This window comes from Anolis sagrei, chromosome 7 (assembly GCF_037176765.1).
Source record: "Anolis sagrei isolate rAnoSag1 chromosome 7, rAnoSag1.mat, whole genome shotgun sequence".
Lineage (NCBI taxonomy): Eukaryota > Metazoa > Chordata > Lepidosauria > Squamata > Dactyloidae > Anolis > Anolis sagrei.
Genome location: NC_090027.1, coordinates 42,699,210 through 42,715,644, shown reverse-complemented (window position 1 = coordinate 42,715,644; position 16,435 = coordinate 42,699,210). Strand labels below are relative to the sequence as shown.

Below are 16,435 nucleotides of genomic sequence, written 5' to 3'. Positions count from 1 at the left end.
GGCGAGGCGCCATGCCCGTCATCATTGGTCAAGAGCCTGGGAGTCCTTTTGGACCCTCTGCTGATGATGGAAGCCCAAGTCTCCGCTGTGAGCAGAACCGCCTTCTTTCCCCTGCGGCAGGCTAGACGGCTGGCCCCCTCCCTGTCCAGGGACGACCTCGCTATGGTGATCCAGGCCATGGTCATCTCAAGACTGGACTCCTGTAACGCCCTCTACATTGGCCTTCCTCTGTCGGTGATCCGGAAGCTCAAGTTGGTACAAAATGCAGCTGCTCGGCTTCTTGAGGGAATTCCGATGAGATGCCACATCACCCCAATCTTACTACAGCTGCATTGGTTACCAATTGAGCACTGGATCACTTTCAAAGGGATAGTACTCACCTTTAAGGCCTTGCATGGTCTGGGGCCGATGTACCCGAGGGACCGCCTCACCCCCTACCAACCCCAAAGATCCCTCCATTCTGAGGACCAAGATTTGTTGGAAATTCTCAATGTCAAGACCTTGTGTCTAACAGCAACCTAACGCAGAGCCTTTACAGCAGTGGCACCATCACTCTGGAATACTGAAGACTTTCCGCAGGGCATGTAAGACATATCTGTTTCGACAGACCTTTGATCTTTGATATTGCTGTTTTTAAATTGTTTTAAATTGTTTTTAAATTGTGTTAGATTTTAGCCTATTCTTGTAAGCCGCTCCGAGCCCCAGGGGAGTGGCCGCATATAATTTCGAATAATAAATAAACAAATAAACAGAAATTCTTGACCAAAGATTATCTTTTGGAAAATGTATACATTCTGAAGAATTTGGGTTATGTTTTGATCTGCTTAAAGAACATATATTTAAATTAAAATGCCTAAGTATTAGGGCTGGGCGGTTTCGTTTCGTTAATTCGTAATTCGTTAAAAAATTCGTTAATTTTTCAATTACAAAACGATAACAAACCAGTCTGGAGCAATTTTTTTAAAAAACGAATTTTTAAATCATTTCGTAAATGTTTTGTATTTCGTTATTGTATTCGTTTGGTTATCGTTTTGAGGTCGTTTTGTTATTATTTCCGCATGTCTGGGGCAAGTTTTATAGTTGTTTTTGGTTTTCTAAGGGTTTTTATAGTTGTTTTTGGTTTAATTAAGCTTCAGAAGTTCCCCCTGTCCCATTTGGAGGTTTTTTAGCGTATTGCGCGGTCGCGTCCGCCATTAACGAATCGATTCGTTATTGTTTCGGAAATCGATTCGTTATTGTTTTGTAATTTTTTCACATTTACGAAATTTCGTAAATATCGAACTTTTTTAAAGGAAAATTTTGTAATTATTTTAAATAATGAAACCCCCAAAAACGAATCGATTTTAGAAACAATTTTTTCCGTTGTTACCCAGGCCTACTAAGTATCTATGAAGAAATGATGCATGTTTGGCAACATAATGGAACATCATAAGAAAAAGTTTATTATATCTTCTTTCCTCAACAGTTCTGCGAAATAGGTTGCCCGTGTTCAGCCAAATGATCATGGGATACATTAGGAATCAATGGCAGACTACTTGGAATGAAAAAGAATAACAAGCATAGGGTATTCATGGCTCTTCTATACTATCTGATGGCCTTAGGCCTCCTTCACTTTCTGAGCTATGATGAAATACAATGCAGCAAAATCACACAAATCCATCGTCATTTTATCAATCCTGGGTTGTGTTTTGAACTGGATAATGGTAAAGCCATTTTCCGCGAGGGCTTCCCTCTGGAATTTCTCCGTCAGGAACAAGATGGAGAACTTCCGGGAGCCCACCATGAGGAAAGTGGTCTCCGCAAGCCCACTGAGCACCAAATGGCCTCCAGGTTTCAGCAAGGAGCTAACGTTGCTCAAAGCAGCCCTGTAGCTGGCCTGGTCTTTGCAGGCGGATTCCAGGCATTCGGTGGAGAGGACACAGTCCACTGGGGGCAAACGGAGGGGGGCCATTGGGTTCTGGAGGGTGACGTCACACTTCAGGACCTGCTGGATGGCTCTTCGAAGCTTGGCCTCCTTCTCGGACCACTTGGCTCTGTAAGAAAGGGAGGGAAAAGAAACCAAGGAATTGCATGGAATCTAAAATCTCCTATCAAGTGGCCAATAGCCCTCAAGTCTCCCATGAAATGACCTAGCGCAGTGGTTCTCAACCTTCCAAATGCTGCAACCTCTTAATGTAGTTCCTCATGTTGTGGTGACCTCCAACCACAACATTATTTTTGTTGCCACTTCATAATTGTAATTTTGCTAATGTTATGAATCAGATATCTGATATGTAGGATGTATTTTCATTCACTGGACCAAGTTTGGCACAAATACCCAATACTGATGGGGTTGGAGCGGGGATTGATTTTGTCATTTGGGAGTTGTAGTTGCTGGGATTTATGGTTCCTTTAAATTAAAAGAGCATTCTGAACTCCACCAACGATGCAATTGAACCAGACTTGGCACACATAACTCTCATGACCAACAGAAAACAGTGGAAGGGTTTGGTGGGCTGTAGTTTGGGAGCTATAGTTCACCTACATCGAGAGAGCACTGTGAACTCAAACAATGATGTATCTGGACTAAACATGGCATGAATACTCAATATGCCGAAATGTAAACACTGGTAGAGTTTAGGAAAAACTAGACCTTGACACTTGGGAGTTGTAGTTGCTGGAATTTATAGTTCACCTGCAATCAAAGAGTATTCTGAAGCCCACCAATGATACAATTTGGCCAAACTTCCCACACAGAACCCCTATGACCAATAGAATATACTGTGTTTTCTGATAGTCTTTGGCAACCCCTCTGACACCCCCTCATGACCCCCCCAGGGGTCCCGACCCCCAGGTTGAGAAACACTGACCTAGAGTCTTTCCAAAAGTCCTTGGGTTGGGATGGGAATGTTCTTCTCATACAACTTAACCTTTGCTTCCAGCCTGTGGACCAGGCAATGCCACAAAGCTCAATGTTTATGTCCTTATTTACTGTTATGCATTTGACGCTCACCTAAAATGGACCGGGCCATGCCTCGAACTTGGAATGACTTTCCAATGTGCACAGAGTACACATTGTGCTAAATGGGCCTGGAATTTCAGATGCAGACAATGCCTGCATTCAAAGGCTCTCCAGAGCTCACAGAAAAGGCCAAAGAAAACATCATGAATGACAAGCCATGGAAAAGAACGATATATGGTTCTGTTGCTCATGAAGATGCAGAGTTAGTGTGAGGTTTTTTTGTACAGACAGACTTTGGGAAGGCAGATTCAGCCCCTAGAATCTTCAAGTAGGTTTAGGAAAGCATCTCTGGAAAACCTCTGCCAATAGTCAATGTATGGAGTAGATGGTGTACACAATGACTAAGCCTCCTGTATCCATGGGGAATACATTCCCAACCAGACTATGGCTATGTGAAACCACAGATATGACCAAGTGTCATTGAGTTACCTCATTTCAGGTCCCAGCATACCAAAGGAGAACCCAGAGCTTCCTAGGGAAGTATCCTCACATTCCCTCAGCTCTCTGTGTCCCTTCCTTCTCTGGTTCTTGGTCTATCATGATCTCTTGCTTTTTGTCAGCCAGCCTCTGGCTTCCACCCATTAGCCCTATATAAGCTGGCCCTTCTCTTTCCTCACATCAAGTTGTACTTCCCATTGTATCCCATCACCTACGTTCCATTAACCTCAATACATATGTATGACCTTCAAAAAGCCCAGTAGATGACAAGATTATCTTAAGGTAGGAAGCTGTTCCCTTACCTTTTTCCCTCCAGCTCACATACATACATCCCTATAGAACTCCAGTCAAAAGCTCCGGGTTCATTCTTCCGCCATTTTTCTATTTCCTGGAGGTTTTGGTCAAGGTAGTCAGAGGCAATGATGTTCTCAAAGGACTCACAAGCTGACATGAATTGGTAGATGCAGGGGCCACTGCCTAGATCGATCAAAGTGTCTCCTTTCAGGAAATCTGGAAGAAAAAGGGAGAAAGAGTCAATTGGATGGGGAACCAGGAACATGATCAACGGGAAGAGTCAACTGGAAGGGGAACCAGAAACATGGTCAACTGGAAGAGTCAACTGGAAGCGGAACCAGAAACATGGTCAACTGGAAGAGTCAACTGGATGGGGAACCAGAAACATGGTCAACTGGAAGAGTCAACTGGAAGAGGAACCAGGAATATGGTCAATGGGAAGTCAACTGGAAGGGGAACCAGAAACATGGTCAACAGGCAGAGTCAACTGGAAGGGAACCAGGAACATGGTCAACAGGAAGAGTCAACTGGAAGGGGAACCAGAAACATGGTCAACGGGAAGAGTCAACTGGAAGGGGAACCAGGAACATGGTCAACTGGAAGAGTCAACTGGATGGGGAACCAGGAACATGGTCAACGGAAAGTCAACTGGAAGGGGAACCAGGTACATGGTCAACGGGAAGAGTCAACTGGAAGGGGAACCACGAACATGGTCAACGGGAAGAGTCAACTGGAAGGGGAACCAGGAACCAGGAACATAGGGCTTCATAAACATAATGTCATGCAGACAGGGTTGGAAGGATAGACCCCAGAAAGGATTCTTGAGGCTTTACTTTGCTCAAGGAGGATAGCAGTCAGTGACATAACATATTTCTGAGCCATGTTTAGTTGAATCAGTGGATGCAGAACCGACCTATACATAAGGCGATTCTATCAGTATGCTTCATACCTAATGAAATTCTGCTTCTCTTCAATGTGCTACCATGTGCCCTTCCCTCCATTTTCATCCTTTCCAAGAGACTGCTCCCAACATGGAATGTGTCTACATGGCAGAATTGATGTGCTCACTCCATGTTAAGAGTTAAGGCTTTTCTTCACTTTCATTGCCATGGCTCTATGCTAGGGAACCCTGGGAGTTGTGGTTTTCCAAGGTCTTCTCTGCCAAGAAGTGCTGCTGCCTCACCAAACTACATTGCCCAGGATGCCATAATACTGAGTGATTGTAGCCAAAGCTCCTGAGCTCTGCGAGTGCAGCATTCTTCTGAATGAAGCAGAGATTGTTTGAAGACCGGGACATCTGTAGGGATACCCAAGGTGCTTGTTTATTAAGCTATTGTCCTCCCAACCCTGCTATACGCCTGTGAAACGTGGACTGTCTACAGACGTCATACGCAACTCCTGGAATGATTCCATCAGCATTGCCTCTGAAAAATCCTGCAAATCTCTTGGGAAGATAGGCAGAAAAATGTCAGTGTGCTGGAAGAAGGAAAGACCACCAGAATTGAAGCGATGGCCCTCCACCATTAATTCCGCTGGACTGAAGGCCATATTGTCCGGATGGCTGACCACCATCTCCCAAAGCAGTTACTATACTCCAAACTTAAGATGGAAAACGGAATGTTGGTGGACAGGAAAATAGATTTAAAGATGGGCTCAAAGCTCAAAAACTCTGGCATAGACACCGAAAACTGGCCCTTGAGTGCTCTAACTGGAGGTCAGCTGTGACCAGCAGTGCTGCAGAATTTGAATAGGCACCAATGGAGGGCAAAAGGGAGAAACATGCCAAGAGGAAAGCGCATCAAGCCAACCCAACTGGGACCACATTCCACATGGAAACCGATGTCCCCACCGTGGGAGAAAATGCAGGTCAAGAATAGGGCTTCACAGCCACCTACGAACCCACCACGAAGACACCACATCTGGAAGGCAATCTTCCTCGAGCTATGAGGAATTGCCTAAATAAGTAAGGTTTTGTAGTATAGATTAGGCATGGGCGAACTTGGGCCCTCCAGGTGTTTTGGACTTCAACTCCCACAATTCCTAACAGCCGGTAGGCTGTTAGGAATTGTGGGAGTTGAAGTCCAAAACACCTGGAGGGCCCAAGTTTGCCCGTACCTGTCATAGATACACCCATGGCTGTTCTGTTCCCAGATGGGACTCAAGGGTGTCCCTTGACCTGCTGATCCCAAAGGTCCAATGACAGTCCCCCAGACCCCATAAAGACCATGTGCCAAGGGGAACTTTTCAGTCCAAGGCGCTTGTCTCTTGTGTGCAGAGGTGGCCCTAGGTAATTTTCAACAGTAAGCAAACAGTATTTTGGCGCCCCCCCCCCCCCAATCAATCATTGATATATATTTTCTGTTTGTCGTGGGAGTTCTGTGTGCCATATTTGGTTCAATTCCATCATTGGTGGAGTTCAGAATGCTCTTTGATTGTAGGTGAACTATACATCCCAGCAACTACACTTGCCGCACTTGCTCCCTTGCCTGGCCCGCTTTGGGTCCGGAGGCGTGCCTGTAGACCCTGGCGTGTGCACCAAAAGTCACCTCTTCTCCTGACTTTCTCCTCAGCCATTGGGACCGAGAGAGAGAGAGAAAGAGACAGAGGTGGAGATGCCCACCTTTCCTGAAGGTAGGCGCAAAAACAAAGGAGGGAGCGGAGGTGGGAGATACCTTCAGCTGGAGGGGCTCTCTCTCTCTCTCTTGGTCCCAATGGCTGAAGAGAAAGTCAGGAGAAGAGGCGACTTTTGGTGTGCACGCTGGGGTCTTCAGACACACCTCTGGGCCTGAAGTGGGCCAGGCACGGCGGCTCCGCCCCTTGGCCCACCCACAGATTGGGGAGAGGAGAGGAGGCAAGTGGAGCGCCGGGGGATCAGGAAAGGGAGCCAGTCATAGGGAAGGGATCGAACGCGGAGAACGATTGAGCGCCGGCTCTGCTCGCGCACCCAGTGGCCAGGTGGAGCAGGAACGAGAGGGGCTAGGTGAGGCTCAAGGGCCCGGCCCCTTTGGGAAGAGGATCGCCCGGCAGCGAGGCAAGAAAGCCGAAGCTCCCCCCAGACTGCTAAGGCTGTTGTGAGCTGAGGGGGCGCTCCTCAAGTGGTGGTCCAGGGGCATTTACAGAGGTGCCTCTGCGCCCCTGGCAAAAAAAGTGTTCTATGACCGCTTACTTCGCGTAATGGATGAGCCGCCCCTGCTTGTGTGAGAGCTTTGGCTCAGCTCCACCTTCTCATCTTGGAGAGGTGCCTGGAATCTTTCCCATCCCTTGACTCTGCTTGTTCTTTGCCCCCTGTCTGGGTTGATAGACTCCTCCTCCTCCTCCATGATCCCAGATCTTTGCAAATTTGGGAGTTTGCTTGCTTGTTTTCAAACAAAATGTCACGGTATGATTTTATTTCCAGGAACTCCCATTTAAAGAAGGAGGAGAAGGAGAGAAAGAATAAGGAAAAGAAGAGAGATTATGCAAAATCTTTTTGGTAAGGGCCAGTGTGAAAGCACTCTTTCTCGTCGTGCAAATGGGCAGAGACTCTCTACACTAGAACGAATGCATTTTGGCACCACTTTACCTGCCAAAGCTCAAATCTTGGGAGTTGTAGCTTTCCCAGGAAAGTCATGCTACCCCTCTGTTCTGCCTTGGTTAGACCACACCTGGAATACTGTGTCCAATTCTGGGCACCACAATTGAAGAGAGATATTGACAAGCTGGAATGTGTCCAGAGGAAGGTGACTAAAATGCTCAAGGATCTGGAGAACAAGCCCTATGAGGAGCGGCTGAAAGACATGTTTAGCCTGAAGAAGAGAAGGCTGAGAGGATACATGGTAGCCATGTATAAGTATGTGAGAAGAAGTCATAGAGAGGAGGGAGCAAGCTTGTTTTCTGATGCCCCGGAGACTAGGACGCAATGGAACAATGGCTTCAAACTACAAGAGAGGAGATTCCATCTGATCATGAGGAAGAACTTCCTGACTGTGAGAGCCGTTCAGCAGTGGAACTCTCTGCCCCAGAGTGTGTTAGTGGCTCCTTCTTTGGAAGCTTTTAAACAGAGGCTGGATGGCCATTTGTCTGATTTGAATGCAATATTCCTGCTTCTTGGCAGAATGGGGTTGGACTGGATAGCCCAGGGGGTCTCTTCCAACTCTCTGATTCTATGATTCTGATTCTACAAGAAAGGAGATTCCATCTGAATATTGGTAAGAACTTCCTGACTGTGAGAGCCGTTCAGCAGTGGAACTCTCTGCCCTGGAGTGTGGTAGACGCTCCTTCTTTGGAAGCTTTTAAACAGAGGCTGGATGGCCATCTATTAGGGGTGCTTTGAATGCAATATTCCTGCTTCTTGGCAGAATGGGGTTGGACTGGATGGCCCATGAAGTCTCTTCCAACTCTTATTATTATTATTATTATTATTATTATTATTATTATCTTTATTTGTACCCTGCTACCATCTCCCCAAGGGACTCAGTGCGGCTTACATGAGGCCGAGCCCAACACAACAACAAAAGCAATAAAACATCAATTCAAGCAATTAAAAACATAGGCAATAGAAAACAACATTATCATAAAAGCAACACATAGTTAAAACAGTGGGGAGGCCAAATGTAGAGTTAAAATTGGAAATAATGCTGAGCCATGAACAAGAGGTGATACTAGTGTTTGTGGAGGGCATGCAAGCAGACTCAGGGAAATGTAAAGTGCTTTGGGATTCAGTTATTCCGGGAAGGCACACTGGAACAACCACGTCTTCAAGCTCCTCCTGAAGACTGTCTGATGTCTTTAGGAGTGAGTTCCAGAATCGAGGGGCCACCACCGAAAAGGCCCTCTCCCTCGTCCCCACCAAACGCACCTGTGATGCTGGTGGGATCGAGAGCAGGGCCTCTCTGGAAGATCGAAGAGATCGTGTGGGTTCGTATACAGAGATGCGATCACATAGGTAGGCGGGTCCCAAACCGTTCAAGGCTTTATAGGTAAGAACCTGAACCTTGAACCTGAACCTAGGATTCTACCAGATGTTTACCCTTCCTTGCTAAGGAATGCCTCTCCAAACTGCAGCTCCTGGCATTCCCTAGCGTTGAGCCCTAGCATTGAAAGTGGTGTCAAACTGCATTCATTCTACACCGAGCGGAAGACAGGTTAATTTCCACCCGAAAGATCTCCCAGAGGGTTGCCGCACGATGGGAAGATCCTACCTGGAGTGAAGGTCTTGCAAAAGCATTCCAGGTAAAAGGTAACGGCTTCGTTTCCCAAACTGTCGCTTCCCAAATCGAAATATTCCAGATAGGCCTGAGGGTCGAATTCTTTCTGGTAAACCTCTCCACTGGTGAATTCTTCCATGGTGTTTTCAGCGTTCCTGGGCAGCGGATGTGTTGTTTCCCTGCGCTGGGCCTCTAGTTCCTCATGCCTCTTTGAGGACAGTTCTTGGCAGCGAAATCTTCACTGGTTAGCTACAGCCCAGTAACCCTTTCCTCATTGGAGGAGCCGTAGATAAGATCTGCTCAAAGGTTAGTTTCTGCCTCTGATGTTCGGCCTCTCCAGATGCATGGTATGTGCAAAACAGAACAAGTTTGGCCACTCACTGTGTTTTTAATGGTGAAAAATGCTGGGATTTACCTTTAAGCAAAATCAAACTGATACACATAGCCAAGGGGAGAGTTTAGGGGTTTACTCATGAATTGTCGCTGGCTGACCAAATCTCCATGCCAAGTCTATGAGAAGCAAAAATTAGAGTCCCTCCAGAACTGCAAGCACTATCTCAACCAATTCACACTATAGCAATGTATTAAAAACCACAACCACCACTCACAAAGAGCTTTCTATATGCTGATGACCTTGGCCTAACAACACAAGCAAAAGACTTTGAAACAGTTGAAATCCAACTTACTAATGTCTTGAAAGATCTCTCCAGCTACTGCAAAGATCAGCACCTGAAGCCTAACCCTGCCAAGACACAAGTGTGTGCCTTCCACCTACGTAACCATGAAGCCAACAGGGAATTGAAAGTCACCTGGGAAGGACAAGAGGTTGAACATTGTTTTCATCCTAAATACGAGGGGTATTTTTTAAGTAAGGTCCGTTTTGTTCTAGACACTAGTAGTTCACACGCATACCGCAACGAGCGCATGCGTCGTGTACTGGCATGCCTCGGGAACAACTGTGCTCAGTTTCCACTCTGTAGCTCACCTGTACGGTTCTGTTCTGTGCTTTAAAAATGTTTAAGACTCTCAACTCACCCTCCACATGTGAGGTTCGCTCAGTGATACGGTTTTGGTCAGCAAGGAACCTTCCTGCTGCAGAAATTCATCGACAGATTTGTGAAGTGTACGGTGAGACTGTGATGAGTGAAAGCAAAGTGCGTAAGTGGGTACGACAATTCAAAGATGGCCGTGACAACGTCCATGATGAGGACCGCTCCGGTCGCCCTTCTTTTTGCTCTTGTTGTGAACCGTGTTGAGTCACCTACGGGCTGAGAAACTGCGATATACAAGCAAAGTAAATAAATGAATAAATAAATAAAGCTAGGACTGACAGCAGAAGCTCACGCTGCTCCCCGGAATCGAACCTGCGACCTTTCGATCAACAAGCTCAGCAACTCAGTGCTTTAACCCACTGCGCCAAACTAGGGACGGCTAGTTTGTAATAAAAGTGAATACTGTATTTGAATTAAAGCCTAGAATTAGCCTAAAATTAAAGCCCATTGAGGTAAGGTATTGCAAATATTTGCCAAAATAATGGAATTTAGGCAACTTCTATTGTTATTCCTCAAAGACTTTATGTCGTGACCCACAACACTTTATTGTATTTCCTTTTCCCATCAACACTGAGAAGTAGGTTGTATCTGGATAACATGGCATATATTACATACATACAAGATTTATTACGTTCAATCGCCAACATCAAAAAAATGTACAAATGTCAGGATAGGCACATATACATTTGGGTATTAGGAAATAATGTCAGTATTGAATAAGATAGTTAAAATGGTATTAAACATTTAGATTAGGCCTGGGCGGTTTCGTTTCGTTAATTCGTAATTCGTTAATAATTCGTTAATTTTTTCAATTACAAAACGATAACGAACCATTCTGGAGCAATCATTAAAAAAAACGAATTTTTAAACACGTTTTGTAAATGCTTCATATTTCGTTATTGTATTCGTTTCGTTATTGTTCTGAGGTCGTTTCGTTATTATTTCCGCATGTCTGGGCCAGTTTTATGGTTTAATTAGTGAAAAAAAATTATAATATCACACCAACAGTCAAGAACAGAGGGAGAGGGAAGCTTCAGAAGTTTTTGGAGGTTTTTTAGCGTATTTCGCGGTCGCGTCCGCCATTAACGAATCGATTCGTTATTGTTTCGGAAATCGATTCGTTAATGTTTTGTAATTTTTTTCACATTTACGAAATTTCGTAAATAACGAACTTTTTAAAAGGAAAATTTTGTAATTATTTTAAATAACGAAACGCAAAAACCCCCAAAAAACGAATCAATTTTAGAAACAAATTTTTCCGTTGTTACCCAGGCCTAACATATACATTTGGGTATTAGGAAATAATGTCATAGCAAAGTTAAAAACTCAGTATCGAATAAGATAGTTAACATGGTATTAAACATTTAGATGCTAAAATGACAATGTTAAAACTGAAATAAATATTAAAACTTTCTAAGACTGTGACAGCATCTTGTGCCGACAAGCTATTGCTGCTGCACAGAAGCGAGCAACATGGGATCCATTGTGAATCAGAGGCAGACTATGTGGAATGAAAAAGGATAAGAAACACGGCCTACTTTGAGGATATTCATGTGTCTTCCAAACTTTTTGATGGCCTTAGGCCTCCGTCCCTTTCTGGGCTACAATGAAATAAAATTCAGTTAAATCACACAAATCCAGCATCCCTTTATCCACTCGGGATTTTGTTTTGAACTGGACAATGTTAAAACCGCTTGCTGGGAGGGCTTCCTTCAGGAACTCCTCTGTTAGAAACAAGCTGGAGAACTTCCAGGTGCCCACCATATAGAAGGTGGTCTCCAAAACCCCACAAAGAACCAAATGGCCTCCAGGTTTCAGCAAGGAGCTGATGTTGCTCAAAGCGGCCCTGTAGCTGGCTTGGTCTTTGCAGGCGGCCTCCAGGCATTCGGTGGAGAGGACGCAGTCCGCTGGGGGCAAGTGGAGTGGAGCCATTGGGTTCTGGAGGTTGACGTCGCACTTCAGGACCCGTTGGATGGCCCTTCGGAGCTTGGCCTCCTTCTCGGGCCACTTAGTTCTGCAAGAAAGGGACAGAAGGGAAACCAAGGAATTATATGGAGTGTCAGATCTCCTATCAAATGGCCAATAGCTCTCAAGTCTCCAATCAAGTGACCAAGACTCCACAAGTCTCCTGTCAAGAGGCCAAGAACCCTCAAATCTCCTATGAAATGGACAAAAATCTTCAAGTCTCCAATCAAGTGGCCAAGAACCCTCAAGTCTCCAGTCAAGAGGCCAAGAACCCTCAAGTCTTCTATCAAATGGACACTAAACTTCAAGCCTCCAATCAAGTGGCAAAGAACCCTCTAGTCTCCTATCAAATGGACAAGAACCCTCAAGTCTCCAATCAAGATGCCTCATGTATCCAAACAAGTGACTAAGAATCCTCAAGTCTCCAATCAGGTAGCCAAGAACCCTCAAGTCCCCAATAAAGTCCTAAAAACCCTTAGGTCTCCTATCAAGCAGCCAAGAACCCTCGAGTCTCCAGTTAAGAAGCCAAGAACCCCCAAGTCTCCTGTCAAGAGGTCAAGAACCCTCAAATCTCCTATGAAATGGACACAAATTTCAAGTCTCCAATCAAGTGACCAAGAACCCACAAGTCTCCAATCAAGAGGCCAAGAACCCCCAAGTATTCTATCAAATGGACACTAAACTTCAAGCCTCCAATCAAGAGGCAAAGAACCCTCTAGTCTCCTATCAAATGGACAAGAACCCTCAAGTCTCCAATCAAGAGGCCAAGAAGCCTCAAATTTCTGATCAAGTGGCCAAGAACATGCTAGTCTCCTATCAAATGGATAAGAAGCCTCAAGTCTCCAATCAAGTGGCCAAGAACTCTCAAGTCTCCAATCAAGTGGCCAAGAACCCTCAAGTCTCCAATCAAGTGACCAATATCCACTGTCAAGACACTGTCAAGTCACCAATAGGTCTCACGCCTCCTATCAAATGGTCACAATCCCTACCAAAGCCCTTAGGCTCAATATAAAGAAGTCTGGATGGAAATGTTCTTCTCACACAAGATGATCTTTGCTTCCAGGCTATGGACCAGGCAATGCCGCAAGTTCAATGTTTATGTCCCTCTTTCCTGTTGTGCATTTGACACTGTCCTAGAATGGACTGGGTGATGGCACAAACATGGAATGACTCCAGTTTGCACAGAGTATGCATTGTGCTAATTGTGCCTGGAATTTTACATGCAGACAATGCTCACATTCAAAGGCTCTCCATGGCTCACAGAAAAGGTTGAAGAAAATATTGTGATTGACGAACCATGGAAAGAACGATAGATGTTTCTGTTCCTCATGCAGCTGCATATGTAGCATGAGCTTTGAGTACAGACAGACTTTGGGAAGGCGGGAGGCCTCGGCTTCAGTCCATAGAATCGCTAAATAGGCTTAGGAAAGTACCTCTGGAAAATTTCTGTCAATTTTGACAATATGGACTAGATGGTCTAAGGAAGACCTGTGTCTGCATGGGGGGTATATTCCCATCCAGACCACAGTTACGTGAAACCACAGATATGGCCATGCACAATTGAATGGAGGAGCTAAAGATTCCTAGAGAGGTGTCCTCTCATTTTTCCTTCTCTGATACTTGGTCAGCTCTGTCCTTTTGCTTTTCATCAGCCAGCCTCTGACCCCAACGTATTAGCCCTATATCAGCTGACCTTTCCCCTTCCTCGCATTCAGTTGTACTTCATGAACATTTCCTCATACCCCATCATCCACACATCCCATTGACCCAAAAGGTAATACATATTTATGGATTTCAGGAATCCGAATGAGTGGTGAAGTCTATAGGTAGGAAGTTGACAAAGAGCAATAGCAATTGGGGGGTGGGGATGGGTTTGCTTTCTGGAGTGTCCCCATACCTTTTCCCCTCCAGCTCGCATACATAAATCCCCACAGGGCTCCAATCAAAAGCTCCAGGTTCGTTCTTCCGCCATTTTTCTATTTCCTGGACGTTTTGGTCAAGGTAGTCAGAGGCAATGATGGTCTCAAAGGACTCGCAGGCCGACATGAGTTGGTAGATGGTGGGGCCACTGCCTATATCGATCAAGGTGTCTCCTCTCAGGGAACCTAGAAGCAAAAAAGAAGTGGAGGAAGAGTGGAGGGTCTTCATCAACTAGGAACCCAAAAAACATTTGGTCCGGTAGAACCAGGGACAAAGAGCTTCACAAATTTAGTGTCCTGCAGACAGAGTTGTAAGAAGGAGAACATGAGTGGTTTGCTTCAGGAGGGGAGACATCAATCATAGGGCTGGGCTTGGCACAGCAGGATAAACCGCTGTGCTGCAGAAAAATCCTGCCAACCGGAAGGTCAATAGTTTGAGCATGGGTTGGGATTGAACACTTGCCGTTAGCCCTAGCTCACCTGCCCACCTAGCAGGCCGTAAACAGAAATGCGAGTAGAGAAAAATAGGTATCGCTATCGTAACGGGAAGGTAATAAAGGCACCATTAAGGACATCGATCAGAGGAGTGTTCCTTGGCAGTATGTAATCGGCAATGAATATTTGTCATATGTATCTTCTGTAAAGCCATTCAGAATCCCCTTTGGGGTGAAAGGGGTGGGGTACAAAGTGAGCCCTGGTGAAAGTGAGCCCTGGTCAAGTGAGCCCTGGTGAAAGTGGGCCCTCATCAAATGGTCCCTGAACAAGGTGGTCCCTGCTCAAAGTGAGCCTTGGGGAAAATGAGCCTTGGTCAAGTGGGCCCTGGTCAAAGTAGGCCCTGGTCAAGTGGGCCCTGGTCAAAGGACAGCCTGGTCAAGTGAGCCCTGGTCAAAGTGGCCCCTGGTCAAGTGGGCCTGGGCCAAATGGGCCCTGGTCAAGAGGGCCCTGGTAAAAGTGAGCCCTGGTCAAAGAGAGCCCTGGTCAAGTGGGCCCTGGTCAAAGTGACCCCTGGTCAAGTGGGCCCTGGTCAAAGGACAGCCTGGTCAAGTGAGCCCTGGTCAAAGTGGCCCCTGGTCAAGTGGGCCTGGGCCAAATGGGCCCTGGTCAAAAGGACCCTGGTAAAAGTGAGCCCTGGTCAAAGAGAGCCCTGGTCAAGTGGGCCCTGGTCAAAGTGACCCCTGGTCAAGTGGGCCCTGGTCAAAGGACACCCTGGTCAAGTGAGCCCTGGTCAAAGTAGGCCCTGGTCAAGTGGGCCCTCATAAAAAAAGGCTTGGGACCGCTGTCTTAAATGTATGATCATGTTCCTTACCCTCCCTCTGCTTCTTTCCAAGTGACTTGCTCCTCAGTCAACAACATTCTGCTCCCAAGATGGTGTGCATCTACACTGCAGAACTAATGCACTTTCTCCACTTACTACCGGCTGTTAGGAATTGTGGGAGTTGAAGTCCAAAACACCTGGAGGGGCGAAGTTTGCCCATGCCCGCTGAACAGTGTGGAAGCCCTCCTTGCCTTTATACAGATGAGCAGAGACTCTCCACACTGCTGAATGAATGCATTTTGGCACCACTTTAATTGCCATGTCTCCGTGCTTTGAAAGCATAGGAGCTGTCGTTTTACGAGGCCTTTCCCTGCCAAAGAGTGTTGGCGCCTATACAACTCCTAGGATGTCATAGCATTGAGCCCTAGCAGTGAAAGGGGTGTCAGATTGCATTCATTCTACATTGAGAGGAAGACAGAGTAATTTGCAGCCCAAGGGTCACCTGAAGATGGTCACTACTCACTGGAAAGATCCTACCTGAAGCGAAAGTCTGGCAAAGGCATTCCAGGTAATAGGTGATGGACTCGTCCCCCAAAGTGTGACTTCCAAACTTGAAATATTCCAGATAGGCCTGAGGGTTGAACTCCTTCTGGTAAACGTCCCCGCCAGTGAATTCGTCCATGGTGTTTTCAGCTTTTCTGGAAAGCGAATGTGTCGTTTCCCTGCTCCAGGCCTCTTGTTCCCAATGCCTCTTTCAACTCACTCCTTGGCAGCTGAATCTCTGTGGACTGGCTTCAGGCCAGTAACCCTTTCCTCAGTTGAGAAAACCAGCTCAAAGGTTGGCATCTCCTTCCAATGTCCGGTTTCTTGGGATAAATGACATTTGCAAAACATATCCAGTCTGGTCACGCACAGCCCTCAGTGGCACAGGGGGTTAAACCTGTATGCCGACAGGACTGAAGACCAACAGGTCACAAGCTTGAATCCGGGAAGAGCACGGATGAGCTCCCTTTCTCAGCTCCAGCTCCCCATGTGGGGACATGAGAGAAGCCTCCCACAAGGATGATAAAACATCAAAACATTCGGGCAACGTCCCCCGAGCAACGCCCTTGCAGACAACCAATTCTCTCACACCAGAAGCGACTTGCAGTTTCTCAAGTCGCTCCTGACATGACAAAAAACAAACAAACTCACAGTGGTTTTAAAAGTGAACATTCAGGGGGTTTATCTCTTATTAAAATGGAAAATATACATTAGGACAGTAAAATTTGGATTTATACTGACCATATAATGCAAATCTCTTGGGAAGACAGGCAGACAAATAT

At 46.0% G+C, this 16,435-nt stretch overlaps 2 protein-coding genes across 2 annotated transcripts; both read right to left on the bottom strand.

The window, feature by feature from the left end:
• Positions 1-1,419: 1,419 nt before the first annotated feature.
• On the bottom strand, positions 1,420-9,162 carry LOC132782476 (nicotinamide N-methyltransferase-like). Its single transcript, XM_060787299.2, has 3 exons — positions 8,914-9,162; positions 3,742-3,949; positions 1,420-2,033 (listed from the first exon to the last, which is right to left on the bottom strand). Exons 1-3 carry the CDS (start codon positions 9,056-9,058, stop codon positions 1,598-1,600), a joined length of 789 nt encoding a protein of 262 aa, XP_060643282.2. The 5' UTR covers positions 9,059-9,162; the 3' UTR covers positions 1,420-1,597.
• Positions 9,163-11,174: 2,012 nt separating this feature from the next.
• LOC132782666 (nicotinamide N-methyltransferase-like) lies at positions 11,175-15,945 on the bottom strand. Its single transcript, XM_060787543.2, has 3 exons — positions 15,648-15,945; positions 13,834-14,041; positions 11,175-11,985 (listed from the first exon to the last, which is right to left on the bottom strand). The coding sequence occupies exons 1-3, from the start codon at positions 15,790-15,792 to the stop codon at positions 11,550-11,552; spliced, it is 789 nt and encodes a 262-aa protein (XP_060643526.2). The 5' UTR covers positions 15,793-15,945; the 3' UTR covers positions 11,175-11,549.
• Between the last annotated feature and the right edge of the window lie 490 nt (positions 15,946-16,435).